This window comes from Rhipicephalus microplus, chromosome 2 (assembly GCF_043290135.1).
Source record: "Rhipicephalus microplus isolate Deutch F79 chromosome 2, USDA_Rmic, whole genome shotgun sequence".
In the NCBI taxonomy this organism is placed as follows: domain Eukaryota; kingdom Metazoa; phylum Arthropoda; class Arachnida; order Ixodida; family Ixodidae; genus Rhipicephalus; species Rhipicephalus microplus.
This window is the reverse complement of record NC_134701.1, coordinates 175,431,829-175,449,535: the sequence shown is the minus strand read 5'-3', so window position 1 is coordinate 175,449,535 and position 17,707 is coordinate 175,431,829. Positions and strand designations below refer to the sequence as shown.

The following is a 17,707-nucleotide window of genomic DNA, read 5'->3' as shown; positions in this document are numbered from 1 at the left end:
TTAAATTACACAACACATGAAATATAACCACAGGCACATGAGTACAACACTCCACCACACATTCCCAATAATACAAATGTACAAAGTTCTCTCATTACAACAATTGTACAATGCATCCTATCACATCACCGTAACAAACATTTTGATTCGCTAGACACTGCATAACACAATAACAACACAGCCTATTGCATTCACTGCTGTTAGACACTTCCAAAACATTCAAACTCGGCTAAGGTAGTCGGCACCAACGTTCTCGCTTCCCTTGATGTGCTCGACTCGGAACTGATATTCTTGCAGAAGCAAGCTCCACCTCAACACTCTGCTGTTGAGCTGTTTAGCCTGTTTTATGTATTGGAGAGGCTGGTGGTCAGTTTGGACCAAGAAAGGCACTCCGTAGAGATCAATAATAAACTTCTGTATCCCCCACACCAAGGCTAGACATTCTTTTTCGATGGTGCTGTAGGATGATTCCCGGGGAAGTAGTTTGCGACTGGCGTATGCTATAGGATGCAGGGTCCCTTCGTGTGACTGCAAAAGCACAGTCCCGAGGCTGGTGTCGGAAGCGTCGGTGCGGAGGATGAATTCCTTGGTTAAGTCTGGGAGGCGGAGCACGGGAGGGCTCGAGATGCATTCCTTGAGTTTCGCGAATGCTTTCTCGTGTGTCGTCGTCCATTTTACTGAGTTGCTTTCACCCTTCTTGATCAGTTCTGTGAGAGGGGCACTGATCTCGCCATAATTTGGAATGAACTCCCGATAATAGCTGGCCAACCCGAGAAAAGCGTGTACCTGTCGCTTCGTCTTTGGGGCGGTTGCAGCTTGGATTTTGTCGAGAGTCTTTCCCAGTGGAGCAAGTATGTTTTGTCCAATGTGAAGACCAAGGAAATCAATCTCATTCATTCCCAACTCACACTTGCTCGGTCTCACGGTCAACCCGGCAGCCTGAATTTGAGCGAAGAGTTGTCTGAGAGTGGATAGGTGTTCCTCCCAGGTCGTGCTTGTTATGAGTACGTCGTCGTAGTAATGTTCAACGCCCGGGATTCCCTCAGTGACTAGTCGCATCAGCCGGGCGAACACGGCGGGTGCCGTTTTGATCCCGAAAGGCATGTAGCAGAACTGGTAGAGACCGGATTTCGTCGAAAACGCAGTCTTAGGTTTCGACTGCTGTGAGAGTGGAATTTGCCAGTAGCCCTTAACAAAATCTAACTTAGAGAAGTATCTTTTGTTTGTGGCACTGGCAAAAACGGCGTCTGCTCTATGCATGGGCTCTGCATCTGCTATTATGAGGTTGTTCAGGCGCCGGAAATCGACTACAAACCGCTTGGTTTTGTCCGGTTTGTCCACAAGCAACACGGGGGAATTGTAGGGCGATTTCGAGACTTCAATTATGCCCAGTGTTTTCATTTGCTGTACCTCGGCCTCGATGTCTTTAGTCGTAGCAAAAGGTAACGGGTACTGTTTGACGTGGACTGGGGACTCCGTCACTGTTTCGAGGTGGCACTCCACCCAATCTGTCTTGTCCGGGACATTCGAAAATATTTTAGAGTTCGCTGTCATGATTTTCTCCAACTCCTCCTTTTGTTGGTCCGTCAAACTTGGGCAGATCTTGACGTCAGTAATCCCTTCTGTCTGCACGAACTCCGGCACCGGTAGTTCCTGTTCATCTCCATTGTCAATAACCCCTACGATGACTTGGCATTGATGCGGCGCATCTTGGTTCGTTTCCCGCTCCGCAAACTTCTTTAGCAAATTGGCATGGAAAATTTTCGGCCCGCTCGGCGTCTTTATGGAGTAATCGAAGTCCCCAATTGTCGCCTGCACTTCGAAGGGCCCTTTCCAATGCAGCAAGAGTTTATTTTTGTCAGTTGGGAGCAGGATGAGAACCTTATCTCCTGGTTGGAATACTCTATCCCTTGATTTTCGATTGTAGTGCTTAGCGTAGCGTGCTCCCGCCCTTCGGAGTTCTTCATGAGCTAGGCGGCACGTCTCTTCTAGACGATTTCGGAAATCCAAAACGTACTGGTAGGTTGTCTTCAGCTCATCGTCCAGCTCTTGGTTCGTCCAGACTTTCTTTAAGATCGCCAGGGGTCCCCGGACATGTCGGCCGTACAGTAGCTCGAACGGTGAAAAACCGAGACTTGCCTGGGGAACCTCTCTGTACGCGAACAGCAACGGACCGAGGAATCTGTCCCAGTTTTTTGGTTTCTCCACACACATTCTTTTGAGCATAGTCTTCAGGGTGCCATTAAAATTTTCCACCATCCCGTTGGCCATCGGGTGGTAAGGGGTGGTATGGAGTTGGCGCACTGATAGAAGTCGTGCCATTTCCTTCATTAACTCTGACGTGAAATTCGAGCCCCTATACCTTAAAATTTCCCTCGGTACATCAAAACGGGAGAACATCTCAATGAGGGCCTCTGCGACTCGTTCGGTCTCTATGCCAGGTAGTGCAACTGCCTCCGGATAGCGCGTGGCGCAATCGACGAGAGTCAGGATATAGCGGTTTCCTTGACCAGATGGAGGTCGGATAGGGCCTACTATATCAATAGCTACTCTTTTAAAGGGGATGTCTATGACGGGGGACTGGCCGAGTGACACGTGTGGCACCCTTCCTTTTGGCACAGTTCGCTGGCAGATATCGCAAGACGCCACGAACCGTTTCACGTCGGCTGTGACACCGGGCCAGAAGAATTCTTCCTGAATTCTGTCCTTGGTCTTCTCGGCTCCCAGGTGCCCAGCCATTATCCCATCGTGGGCTAGCTTCATAACAGCCTCTCGGCGGTTCTTCGGCACCAACAGCTGTCGTATCCGCCGACCACTCCTCTCCGTATAGTACCTGTAGAGCAGTCCATCTTCCTGCTTGAACATTATCGCGCATTTACTATTACGGCATCTGAGGTCCTTGTCGAGTTGCGCAAAGCAGGGTTTTAACGACTCGTCCTGTATTTGTTCCTCGGCATAGCTGAAGCTCGGGTCCTCCTCGGAATCGGGTGCAGGGAGGGGCTGGAATGGCTTCGACTGGGCTTTGGTCTGTGCTCGGGTCGCAACTGCGACTACGTCCTCATCGGCCGTGGCTGGTTGGTCGTGAGGGTTTGCAATCGATGGTGGATCAATTTCTGGGTCCTCTTCCAGTGGTTCGGGTTGGTCCGGCGAACGGGCGCCCTCGATGTTCCCAACGATTACGTCATACAATGGATCATCCATGCAGAAGGCAGAAACAATTCCACTGTAGAAGGGCGTCTCGATCTTGACCTTGGCCTCAGGCAGCCTCATAACCAAACGGTCGACGGTGTAAATCAGGCTGGTCTGGCCCGTGAGTTCGTCGTCGCGGATTAGGTCTCTTCGTACTATTACAGTCGAGCACCCAGTGTCTCTTAAGACATCTACCCGCATTCCCGTCACTTTTCCAGCCATCACCGGCATTCCCTTCGTAGCACCTGTTTGTTGTTTTGTCAATACCGCACCCACAATAGGGATTTTCTCCCCATTTTTCAACTCTACGAATCCATCGGTGACGTCATCAACGGTTTTTGGAGCCACTTGTGCACAGGATACCTGGTGAGTTTGACTCGCTCCGTTACGACATGCGTCTGCCTTGTGCCCAGTCTTACCACATTTGAAGCATTTTACAACCGTGGGGCTCGTGAAGTTAGTTCGGCAGTGGTTAGCACGTTGACCCACTCGGTTACAAAGAAAACATCGCGGAATGTTCTCCGGTGCACGCTTCTTTTCCTCGGGAGCCGATTTCTTCGAATCTTCGGGACACTTCTTCTTGACTTTGGCCAAATTAGTGCCACCTTGCGCTTCCAAGAATTGATCAGCTAAGTCAAGCATGTCTTCAAGTGACTTAGCTCTCCTCTCTTTCAAGTACAGCGACAGGCTTGGGTGGCAACTAGTAAGAAATTGTTCTCTAATTAGGAGCTCTCTAAGTTCATCGTACTCCTGCGCTGTGCCTGAAAGTTCAATCCATCTGTCAAAATAATGGCTAAGTCGGGCGGCGTACTGTGTAGCCGTCTCATCATCAGCTGGCTTTCCTATCCGAAATCTGTCCCGGAATCCTTCTACAGTAAATCTAAATCGCTTCAGCAAAGCAGCTTTCACGTATGCATAGTTGGCTGCATCGGTCGGCGTCAGCCTACCGTACACACTGAGCGCTTCACCACTCAAGAAAGTACTCAAAGCAGTTGCACATTGATGTTCCGGCCAATTCTGGCTCTTCGCAATCGTCTCAAATCGGTGAAGGTACGCGTCAAGGTCGTCCTTCCTTTCATCAAACGCCACGAGCAGCTTGCTTGGGCTCAAGCGGAAGCCATGATCTTCCCGTTCGCTGCTTTCAACTCTAGGTTGGATGGGAGTTTCACTTCGCTGTTGCAAACGGAGTCGCTCGAGTTCTATCTCGTGCTGTCGCTGCCGTTCCCTTTCCTCTCTTTCTTCTTTCGCCCTCTCAGCTGCCAGTCTTTTTCTCTCCAGCTCCAACTTCAATTGCTGCTCTCTTTCTTCTCTCGCCCTTTCGGCTGCCAACTTTTCTCTCTCCAACTCCAACTTCAATTGCTGCTCTCTTTCTTCTTTCAGCTGTCGCTCCTTTGCCTCTCTTTCTTCTTTCAGCTGTCGCTCCTTTGCCTCTCTTTCTTCTTTCAGCTGTCGCTCTTTTGCTTCTCTTTCTTCTCTCGCCATTTCAGCGGCCAGCCTTTTACTCTCCAACTCAGCTGCTTTTTCTTTCTTGGCCCTCTCAGCTGCCAACCTCTCTCGTTCCAACTCGGCTGCTTTTTCTTCCTTGGCTCTCTCCGCTGCCAACCTATTTCTCTCCACCGCCTCTTTCTCCTTCTGGCTTACCCACTTCCGTAGTTCGGCACCAGAAAGACCCATCTTCTCACCAAGAGCTACTAACTTTTCGAGATCCATGGTGTCTCGCAAATAAAGTCTTGCCGCGTGTAAAAAGTATCTGCCTAAATCAGTTTGTCGGAACACTCCACTGCACTCGTTAACGAGAACACTGCACAACACACAAACTCGTTCCGATAGCAGTATCAACAACTCGAGGCTCTTTCTCACTACTTTGGGCACACTGTGCACCAAAAGGTTGTGTGTCGTGGACGCCAGATTAATTGTCACACCGGTCCCGTTAATTCGGAGAGGCGATCGCCGGGCTAATTCCAAGGGCCGAAGTATTGGCCCCCCAAACCGCACCACGAAAGCGTGGACAATTTAGAAGTGGTCCTTTTTGGCGCGCCAGCGGACGCCGGTTGTGGCCCAAAGAACAAGTCAGAGCCGAGAGTTGATAAGCAAAACAAATATTATATTCTCAGAAATGGCAGATCGAAAACAATACACAAGAATGCACACTCCACAATAGTTACATACAATACGTCACCAATCAAACAACGTACTACAAAGTACAATCAGCCACACTCAATACAACGGACAAGACAACAATACACACTACAATGCAGTCGCATGCATTGAACAACCAAGACACCTAAAGACTAAAGAGATAGAAAACCTATTCAGTCCAAAGTTCTTGGAACCAAAGTCTAGATGATACTCTTCCGAGAATCACTGACTCAATGTCCAGCGTTGTTGTCGTTCCGCGCCCTCGAAGTTTCTCTTCCAGGAAACCTCGCCGAAGTTTCTCTTCCAGGAAACCTCCCGTCTTCAATAGGCCACTCTCCAAGCTTCAAACTTCTTCGCCCGAACACGTCGGCTTCACACACGCAGCTGTCACCACGCGTCTTCGCTCGATAGCGGTAAACACACACTCTTGCCCGTAGCTCGAGTCGTCACCCCTCAGGTGGGAATCCTCTTCATCTCCTGCTTTGTCTCTACGGACAAAACCTTCGCCGACTACACGGCGGAATCCCTACGCGCTCTGGCGTTAACTTCCGTCTTCTCCTGATCTCCCATCTCGGCTGCTCGGTTAAATACCTTGCGCGCGACATTCCAGAAGGTTCTCGTCATTTCGTCGGCGCGATACGCAGCGAAGGCTGGGAAGAGGGCGAGACGGTTGGAATGCCCTCCACGGCCCATGACTCAACTCGGTATGACCACGCCCCTTTCGTTCTAGAACTTTCGCGGCCTATCTCGGCCGCCGATGTGGGGTGAGGAGGTTCGTCGGCGAAGCCACGCTTCCAAGGGGAGAGCGCGCACCCGGGGAGCCTTGTATGTTTGTTTTCCTTTTTTTTTCTTTTGACCTCCCGGCGTCTCTTCCACGCGTTACCGCAAGAATTTGGCGGCGCGCCCATTTTTAGCGCTCGTTCTGTGACAGATGTCATAAGCGTATGTTGATAGATAAATATTGTTTGGTAGGTGCGTATGGAGAGCGATTGGTGTTTTATTGAATAGCACGGGGCTCAGTACACCACCCTGAGGGACGCCGCGACAACTTAAATGTGCAGACGTGTTTCCGGCCTCTGTACTCACAAAAAAGAATCGCATTTGGAGATAACTGCGTATCAACATAAACATTCGCCCACCCACTCCAATCTTTTCTAGTGCAGTAAGGACAGCTTCATGTGTAACGTTATCATAGGCTCCTTTGACGTCAAGGGACAGAGAGGCGCAAAGACGCTTATGGCCTTTCTTGTGTTCAACGTACGTGATTAGGTCAATGACGCTATCGATCCATGATCGACCACGTCAAAAGCCAGTCATGGCGTTTGGGTAGATCTCATGGTACTCGAAGTACCACTCAATATGTGGGGTTTAACGTCCCAAAACCACCATATGATTATGAGAGACGCCGTAGTGGAGGGCTCCAGAAATTGCGACCACCTGGGGTTCTTTAACATGCACCCAAATTTGAGCACACGGGCCTAGGACATTTCCGCCTCCATCTGAAATGCAGCCGCCGCAGCCGGGATCCGAACCCGCGACCTGCGGGTCAGCAGCCGAGTGGCTTAGCCACTAGACCACCGCGGCGGGGCCCAAGTACCACTCGAGTCGGCCGAGAATCATTCTCTCCATCACTTTACCCACACAACTAGCCAATGTGATCGGGCGATAGGAGGAGAGCTTCAATGGTGATTTGCCAGGTTTTAGCAGTGGTACTAGACGACTAGTTTTCCAACTTAAGGGGACAGTGCTTTCTAACCAACCATGATAATATAGCAGAAGTAGAGCTATTCTCGGGCGCTCACCCAGATGACACAGGGCTCTGTAGGAGATTCCGTGAGGTCCTGGTGCGGAGGTACGTTTGCATGAAGCGAGTGCTGCCTTGAGCTCCTGAATAGTGAACGGGAAGTCCATACAGAAAGCAAGTGGTGGCGGACAACTGCTCGAAAGTGGTGAGCTGCTGAGTGCTGTAGTTTGCCCTTAAAATCCAGCGCAGAACTCTTCAGCAACTTCCACATCTGGTCGATTTTGGTAAAGGGCTAAGGCCTTGAATGGTGACTTATGAATGGTGGATGACCGCAAACCTCTTACCGTCCTCCATATCTGCGATAAAGGCTTACGAGGGTCGATTGACTCGCAGAAAATAATCTAGCGTTGGAATTCTAGCCTGTACAACCGATGTTTGATCTTCTTCTGCGTACGTCTAGCAGTCCGTAAATCCTCCATGTCCTTCATGCGCCGGTACCTTCTTTCAGCTCGTCGTCGCAAGGCTCAAAGCCACTCCAGCTCCATGTCGATGTCCATGATTCTTACAGGGCATGGGATCGTACACACAGTCTCTTTTACAGTGGTTTTGATGGCCTCCTGTAAATCGGATATGTGTTCTTGGCAGTGGTCTTCCGTCCGAGAGTGAAATTTTTTTCAGTCCACTCTTTTAACCATGTAGCGCACTTTAGGGGGCGACAATCCTCTGATCTTGACGTATGTTGGAGTGTGATCACTCCCATGCGTTTCTATATCCGTAAATCATTCAGTATGTTTTACTAGGCTTCAACAAACAAAAGCCAAGTCGAGACAGCTACTTTATGTGGAGCCACGTGAAAATGTAGGACTGACATCGTTCAGTAACCAAAGTTTGTTGTCAAAGGCAAAAGACACCAAGTTTCTGCCCTTCATGTTGGTATTCTGACTTCCCCATACTGTATGATGAGCGTTAAAATCCCCGATGATAACACACGGGCCAGGAGTTCACGCTATGATGTCTCGCAGTCTTTTTTGATCAAACCGGCGTGATGGTGATAGGTATGTACTAACCACAGTGATGTTGAGTCTCCTCTTTTTCACTTTTAAGTATACGTATTGGTTTCCGTCATGAGGTGGTACAGGTTGAAGAATGTAAGCGAGGTCTCAGTGAATTACCACAAGAACCTTGCTGCTTTCAGTAACAGCAGACGACATAAAAGGTTCGTATCCAAAAAGTTGTATTGTACACGATAAGTTCGGCTCACAGATGACGATTACGGGAAACATACTGACGTACACTAAGCGACGAAAGTCACCAATGCGCGATCTCAGTCTACTGGCATTCCACTGCAGTATTGCTGCTTTACGAAGCTCATCCCTGAAAGACAGTGGTGGGTTAGCCATGGTCTACTCTAGGGCTGCTTGCACTGGACTAAGCGTGTCAAGTACTTGAAGGACACTTTTGGCTGACAGTGTATTCATGTCGCTTAACAAAGACAAACACTGTATGAATGTAATGGGGTGAAAGGAGTTTTCTTACCGCATAATATATCGCGTGGCAGAAGCGTAGAATCACAACAAGCTTCAACAAATGCGAATACAGCAACGAGGAGGTATTTTAAAGGCTGACCCATTGCAAAGTACTTACGCATATTTAATCATAATCAGCAGCAGAAGCCTGGAAAGTGAACAGCTTAGGTGGTTCGCGTGTCGTTCTACGGGCGCGTGGTTGGCTATTTGTTGATTCGCACGAGGCATAACTATGACCTAGGGGGCGCTTAACAACGGTGCTTCCGAAAGACAATCAGTGATACCTAAAAAAGGTTAATAGCATGAGCGCAGTCATTCATTTCTTAACAGCATGGTTTTGGCATGTACGGAGAACCAATGCAGGCTACCACGTTAGAATGTAATGCACACCAGCCACGATTGTGCTATTCCAATCTACTTTTGAAGGTGAAGATCAAGTGTCCTCCATTTTCAAAGTTTCAAAGTTGTGACTGGTGCTCGCGTAGCTTCTCGAATGAACGACACTGTTCACGTCCTCCGCATTATCATAATTATCACAAGCGATTGCGAATTTTCATTATTCGTGTTGTGAAACGTGAAACTGATACGCGTTGGCCAATTCAGTGACTTTTTAGCGGCGAAACTCCTTATAGCGGCACCCGTTCGTCTCCCGTAGTATGTAACAAGTATAACATTTTGACCTCCAAGGTGATGCTGGTGAGAGACTTCTTCTGTGCCTTGTTGAACAATAAAAAATAGTGCTCAATGTACATGTAAATGGCTGCTAATGGGGAATGAGAGACAGGGGCATTCGGCTTTTAGTTAACGCGCAGGCTGCGATCACCATTAGCAGCCATTGGCATGTACATTGAGCAATATCTGACAAGAGAGGGTTGCTACGTTATACTCGCTGGGTGTGACCTCCTTAGCTTTAGAAAGGTTTAGCGAGCGTTGAGCCGCAGTGCCATGAATACAATGAACTTGTATATACCATGAATGAACTCGAGGTGGTTAAAATGGGAAGTAGATACGAAGCGCAAGCCCTAAGAAAGTAAAAGCCGAATTCTCCGCCTCTCATTTCCAATTAGCAGCCATTGGCATGTACATTGAGCACTATCTGACGGAAAGAAGTTTGCTACGTCATACTCGCTGGGCGTAACCTCCTTGGTTTTCGAAAGGTTTCGCGAGCGTTCGGCCACTGTGCCATGAATACAGTGAACTAGTATACACCATGAACTCGAGGCGGTTAAAGGTCGGAAGTGGACCCGAAGCGCAAGCCGCAAGAAAGCGTGCGTGTGCCACCTCTCGTTTAGTCCTTGGAATCTCCGCTGGATGGCGGTGCTTCTATATGGGGAATATATGATGAAAAGATCCGAGATGGTGGTACTTGGAGTGTTGGACAGATGGACGAACGGACACATAGACAGATGCATGGATGGACGCATGAACGGACGCAGGGGCGGCTGCATAGACGAACGCTGGGACGGACGCACGAACAGACGCACGCACGGACGGGCTGGTGGACGCATGGTCGGTCACACTGACGGACGCATGGACGTACGGAAGCAAGAACGAATGGACGGATGAATTCTTCGCCCAACTCTCCATCATTCATTCCGTGAATATGCTGCCATTTTTTTCTCCTCTATAACTTCACTTACCCTCTACCTTCCTCAGTGCAGGTTAGCCTACCAGGCTTAGATTTAGTTAACCTCTTCGTCTTTATTCTTGTTATTTCTCTCTCTTTATAACGTATCAACTTGGTGCACCGAATGATGCTAGCAGTTTTTTTGTGGTGTAACCTAAATATATGAAAACAAAGGAATACACGCGTGTGTTTGTATGCGTATGATTATTAATAAGCTCACTTGAAGTTTCATCGCGTAACCAGGAGTACGCAATCCAAGTGCGCTCAGTGTGCATCGGCCAAGTGTGGTTCGGGGGTGGAAGTTAAAAGCATGTTTCCAAGAATGTGTTTTGTGTGGCCTTAGAAGGATGGTAGGTTTGCAAAAAAAATTGTGAACCATTAAATGTGATCATAATATATTGTTACATTCAAGCTGGCCGAATAATTATGAAAAGACGGCATGTTGGTGCGATGGCTGACTATGCAAGAAAACTAGCTGCACAGAAGAAATGAAAGCATCAATCTTTGTATCATCACCGGTGCCCTCAGAATAGCGTTGGTGGTGATGCATCTTCGTGGTTTACAAAACGAGACTGAGAAAAAAATGGTTGCTGGTCGTTGTTCGAAGTGTCCTGTGTATTCTTCGTTACGGCTACGTATTCACTGTGGTGTGCAATTCGCACCCCGCAAAGTATAGTGCCCGCGAACGCGCTGTTCACGCCAATATCTGGAAGCAGTACGGCGTCTAGCTCTATTGAAAGTTTGATTGAGGAAAGTATGAGAACATGATAACTGAGCTCTACACTTTGTAGGAAAATCTTGCCCACGTGTATAGGAACTTTTAGAGCATGCCTAATCTTGTTCCGCCGCCAAACGGCGCAGTTTTTGTATTCACTCCACTTTAGGTTTAAGTGTTTTATATTCTTTCTCATTTCTTGTATACATAGCGAAGACGTTACGGTGGATCCAGTGTTTTGTAATAGTTTAACATAACGGACAAATCTGCGAAACTTTTTTTTATTCTGATGTTTCAGCCGGAGTCTAGCCTTCGTAGAGAAATACCCGATGAAAGCTAGACCTCGGCGGAAACGTTACAATAAAATGTTTTTCAGGAAGCTGTAGCCACAGTCCAGAGACACCTACAAGGTACAGGTTTTTGACGATAGGCAGAAAAATTTCAGTTCCTTCTATATAGACCCTCCCTCAAAGGCAGGCTACCAAATTCGTACGCAGCCAGTCGCGAGTATGAAGGAATCAGAGTCAGCATGGCCAGTAGTAACATTGTACCCGTAGTCCAGCATTTGCGTGTCTTCGGGTCTAATGATTGAGTCTAAGAAAAGCAAATAGAAAACCGCACACAAGCTACAAACTAACATCACCACTGCCACGAGGTTTGTGTGCAGGGTTACAAACAGACACCGCGACATGGTGGAGTCTGTTGTCATGCCCGTAACTTAGACATTTGTAAATAGAAGTGTATCATATGTAGCAGATTTCTACAATTGGTACAAAGCGGAGAGCAACAAAGCAAACACCCTGATCAGGAAAGTGTACAAACAGGTCTTAGGTGTTCCATAATATGCAAGCATATAAGTACTTTTGCAAGACTGCGTTCACAACACGCTACAGGATGATGATGAAGCCACGCGCGTGTCGCATTTAGAAAGGCTGTCCACAACGAAGACGAGAACGAACATATCGAAAAAGTTGAGTATCATATGCCACACTGAGAGAAACGTGCCATTTCTACCCAAATCCGTTTAAATATCATGATAAATCCTCTTTTTATAATTATGAACCCCACAACGAATGCAGAACGCCGACGCCACAAAGCGAAAGCACTGCCCAAGATATGCGGCATCAGTGAAAACTTTAATTTGTCGATGTGAGCCAACACACTGAAAAGACGGAGTCTGTTGCAGCGGCTCTAGTCTTAACTGCAAACTGTATTATTCCGTGTACTGTCTTAATCACATGACTGTAAACGACCCCAATACTAGCCATCGGCTAACGGGTCATAGAGTGTTTGCAAACAAAATGTACCTATTTCATGTGAATAAAACTGCAAACTTCATAATTTAGATACCTAAAGAAGTGACCATCACTATGGCTCCCACTTCAATTAAAAACAGCTTGAATATGAGCAGGTTACAGGTTGAAGTTAGAAACTTTGCATGTGGACGTGTTTCACAACTTTGCAGAAACGTAAATACCACACGATCACAAACAAGTTCACCTACCTACCGAACTATACGGTCCATGCGCTGCCCCACCGCGGTGGTCTAGCGGCTTAGGGTGCTCGGCTGCTGACCCGCTGTCGCGGGCTCGAATTCCGGCTATGGCGGCTGCATTTCTGATGTAGGCGGAAATGTTGTAGGCCCGTGTGCTCAGGTTTGCGTGCACGTTAAAGAACCCCAGGTGGTAGAAATTCCCGGAGCCCTCCACTACAGCGTCTCTCATAATCATATGGTGGTTTTGGGACGTTAAACTCCACAAATCAATCAATCCATGCGCTGTCAAGGAATTGACGCGCCGCATCCCCGAACGGGGCACCTTCGTCGGGAGATGCTCCTGCCGAGACCAAACCTTTGATAAAGGACAGAATAGCCAGCAATGCAGAATATTCCAAGTATCATCACGACTTGCGGTCTATTCGCCATTCGCCTCTTCAAAAAGTATATCAAAAACAGGCGACCAATAAGAGCGAATTATAAACCAATTCATATCCCAGCCCTGCTAAACTACACATGCTTCCAGAAATATACCCAGAGTTCTTATGTGAAGCCTGTAAATTACCAGCACCCCTTAGCCATATGCTATGGGGGTGTCCCAAGCAGCAAACAGGCTCCCCAAAACCTTTCCAGCAATGAATGCGCACAACGCTGCTGAGCTCCCATCAACAAGATCAAACCATGCTACCCATCAGGCCAGGAAGCCTGATGGAAGTCAAGTTTTTCATTGTTCATTTCAACAGTCTGGTTCAGACCTACAACGAGCCGAATCTTGTAATAACAAACATTAGGAATATATATATATATATATATATATATATATATATATATATATATATATATATATATATATATATATATATATATAAGGGAAAGAAGTGTATACTTAAGGGTTCGCTTTTCCGTGTTTTGACAAAATAGTAATGAGATCTAACAGACAATGATGCAAAAAAAAATATAACAGAAGTTATGAGACCGAATTCTAATGTAAATTCGAAGGAAGAAAAGTGGGAGAAAAGATGACTTGCCGTGGGCAGAAACCGAACCTGCGACCTTCGAATAACGCGTTCGATGCTCTACCACTGAGCTACCACGGCAGCTATCCTCCCAGCCACTTTATTGTGTTTATATGTGAATTTAGGCGCGGGAGTGTCAGTCAGCGCCATCTGTAGCCATGGCGGCGAGTGTGGCGCACTCTTTATGAGCTTGTACGGCGTCACGTAGCACGCGAACTTTTACGAGCTGGCAGTTGACCAATAGTCCCCCGTATACAAGCTAAGGCACCAATTCTACCAGTACGAGACCTTTGTTAATGAATAAGGAAAAAAGGGAAAGAAGTGTATACATAAAGGCTCGTTTTTCCTTGTTTTGACACAATAATAATGAGAGATAACCGACAATGTTGCAAAGGAATGTATAAGGTAAGTTATTAGACCGAATTTTAAAGTCCATTCAAAGAAATAGTAATGGATGAAAAGATAACTTGCCGTTCTCATATATATATATATATATATATATATATATATATATATATATATATATATATATATATATATATATATATATATATATATATATATATATATACATATATATTTATATATATATATATATATGGAAATAGAGAGAGACACGACGACAGTGAATCCATGCGTTGTACTGACGATTATCTTCCATTACAACAATTTGTTGTGGCACAGCCTTCGTTTATTCGTGCGAAAGCGGTGCAGACCTAAACAAGTACAAAACAAAAAAAAGTATTCAGTGATCCTAAGTTTTGGTGCAAAGTGATGGTAAGTTGGTGCGAGTGTTCAAGAATAATCTGTTCGCTTGAGGCTGATACACGAGCCTAAATAAATCATGGTGCAACATTGACATGAACTGGTCGGCTTTGCTAATGATACTGTTCTCCCAAGGATTATATGCCATAAGCTCAGAATTTTCTGCTACTCGAAAAGAAACACGAGAATTCATGTGCTCCTAACCGGAGCTTAGTCGAGCCTCCGACAAAATTATATGTAAGAAAGCAAGAAAAAAAAAGGGGCTGCTCGGTGTCCAACAGTTTGTTTATAGAACCGTCATTTATCGTCTTTACAACGTCAAAGTGAGACGCGAACAATGGCGTGGCATGTATTCCTTCGCATTTACACCAAGGGAAAAAGGACACAAACACGTATGGATTTGAACTTGCTGTTCTTGTTATCAGGAGCCACATTGCCGATACATAATGTTGAAATAAGAGGCAACAAAAATAAATTCAGTCACCTAATTATGCTGTGTTGGAGTATAGCCGCACTGTATCTGCAGGTTTAGAAACCCGCAAGAATGTTTGGAATTTCAAAATGTTGGTAATAGTGTGTTCTGTAATGCAGCAGTGTACAGATGGACTGAAATAATACTGCTTTATAATAAGTACAGCGCTACACTGTAGACTTATTCGAAGGTGAACTATTTATTCACACATCTCATTATTTTTATTCTGTTTTTTTTTCATTGCTGGATTTTAAAGAGTTCCACAATAAATCTGGATCAGAAGTGAAGGTCTCCTGAGCGCGAATAGGAGTACGGAAGTGGGCGATACCGACAGGAAGACGGAAGATTCACTAATTTCTCAGTATTCTCAGCACTAGTGCATAGCTCTTCATAAGAAAACAAATGACCTCAAAACAGAAGTCAACGGAAATATCTTGTTTTCTATGGCGTTGATGATAAAACCTCAGAATCCTGGGAAGAATCCGACGCTATAGCGAAAAAATATTTGCAAGACGAGCCTTGGAGTGGAACTTGAATCTGTGGAAAGAGCACATCGCTTAGCACGCTATATTGAGAATTAGGAGAGGCCAATTATTGTTAAGTTCTCATTGTATAAAGAACGCCAGGCAGTGCTTCTTAATGCGAAAAGATTCGAGAATTCCCCGTATAGCGTTAGCAAGGACTACTCGCCTGAGACGGGAAGTGTCAGGAATAAGCTGTGAGAATATGCTAAGACACAAAATGGAAAATGAGAACAATGAAGTGAAACTAAATTTTGACAAACTGGGTCAGGCAGTGACAAACTAGAAAAGTTGGCAGATTCCATCTACATTGGGAAGCGATGATACGCGAAGCACGAATGAGCAATGCTGATATGTCAGTTTAAAATCAGCACAACGTTACGAGATAGAGGTAAATCGTGCCGCACATGACTTCTACATTATGATTATTAGGTTTTGATGTGTCATTTACCTTCGTCATCTATTCACGTCAAGTGATAACAAAGTTAGGTACATGTGGAGCAAGTGAAACGGCCGCGAGCACGCTATGAGCATGGTATGTTGCCATGTTCTTACATGACACGTGTGTCAGAATTATCATGTTTGCACCAGTCATATATTTCATCCATTGACGTCACGCAACCTTGAATTTGCTGTCTGTAGAGCTAGCAAAACAGCCGCAAGCGTATCATGAAGGGCCCAATATACTCCATGTAGCGTTGACGCGTGCGCACGCTGGGCAAAGCGACGGAACGTTAGCAAAACGCGAGCACTCTATAGTCTGACGCCAGGTGCGACCAATGTCCGTCGGCGTGGCCCGACGGCAACTGGCACGAAATGCGACATGCTGCACTTCACGCTGATGCGTTACTCAGACAACACTGCGTCTCCCTCTTTTCTTGATAAAGGGACGCTGGCCGCGCTGACACGCACATGCATCAAAGCAACGCAGCATGGCGCGCGCTTGCCAGTATATGGTAGGACCAGCGCCTGGCGTGGCAACAACGGCGTGACGCGACTAAATGAACGCCGGCGAGCACGCACACTGCGTCACATCGGAATGTATTGGCGCCTTGACCATGGCGTGTAGTCATGTTCTCACACGACACGCATCTTATGAGTATCATGTTTGCACAGGTCACATACCTTCGCCATCCGTTGGCGTCACGTAATACCAAGTTTGGCATAAGTGAAGCGAGCGAAACGGCCACGAGCGCTTCATCAGTGTGGCATGTATTCATGTTGTTACATTACACGCATGTCGTGATTATCACGCTTGGATGTATCATTTATCTACGTCGTCCGTTCGCGTCGTGTAATATTGAGTTTGGTACATGTGAAGCTAGCAAAAAGCTGCGAGCGCATCATGATGCTAGCATGTGGTCATGTTATTACATGACATGCATCTCATGTTTATCATGTTTGCACCAGTATCATACCTTCGTCATACATTCACGTCCCGTAATACCAAGCTTGGTATACGTGCAGGTAGCGGAACGGCCGTGAGCGCATCATTAGAGTGGCATGTATTCATGTTGTTACATGACACGCATGTCATGATTATCATGTTAGGGTCTGTCGCTTGTGTTCGCCATGCAATCATGCCTAACCATAGCAGTTTTGCAACATGCTATGTGAGCGAAACCACCGCAAGGGGTGCCGGGCCATCAAATCTAAATCATGACTGTCTTTACATGTGTCATGATTTTTATGTTATGACTAGTTAAATTTGTTCTTCATACAGACATGTTACGCCATACCGAATTGGGTACTGATACCATTATAGAAACGGCCATGAGAGCTAAAAGTCGTAGGTGGCATGATATATATATATATATATATATATATATATATATATATATATATATATATATATATATATATATATATATATGTCTATAGTGGGAGTAATAATTCAATGGGCCAGTTAGTCTTCGTGAAGGTATAACTCATCCCCTGATGACTCATCCCCAGTATAACTCATCCCCTGATGAAGGGAGGTCCCCTCCCGAAACTGTTGGGAAATAAATATATTTATCCTTGTTGACAACGCTCCCGTTGTGCCATATCCCATATATATATATATATATATATAGCTAGATAGATAGATAGATAGATAGATAGATACGCTTAAAGTCGAGGAAGTTCACTAAAAATGCTTCACATTTAAAAAAGAAAGAACAATGTCAAGCACTTCTTGCAGTTATTGTGAACAGCCGAAGAGCAGTTAATAAAGCTGCTGAGCTTTCGAGCTTACTTGAAAGCGTCAACGCTGTCATAGTTCTTGGCACAGAATCTAGGTTGAAGCCCTCGAAAGCTGATAGTGTGGTGTTTCCGCGAAATTACGTCGTCTATCGCAAAGATAGGCCGACAGCAGGCGGTGGTTTCTTCTTGCTTGTCCGCTCCTTTTTACAGTAAACACTTGAATAAAAGTGGGGCGCACTGGAGCATACATAGTGCAAGATAATCCTGCCAAATAACTTCAACTTCTTGGTCGGAGTGATTAATCACTCGCCGAG

General features: G+C 46.2%; 1 protein-coding gene across 1 annotated transcript; it reads right to left on the bottom strand.

Annotated features, from left to right (window-relative positions):
* Positions 1-219: 219 nt before the first annotated feature.
* On the bottom strand, positions 220-3,411 carry LOC142792752 (uncharacterized). The gene has a single exon (XM_075885682.1). The coding sequence runs from the start codon at positions 3,409-3,411 to the stop codon at positions 220-222; it is 3,192 nt and encodes a 1,063-aa protein (XP_075741797.1).
* Between the last annotated feature and the right edge of the window lie 14,296 nt (positions 3,412-17,707).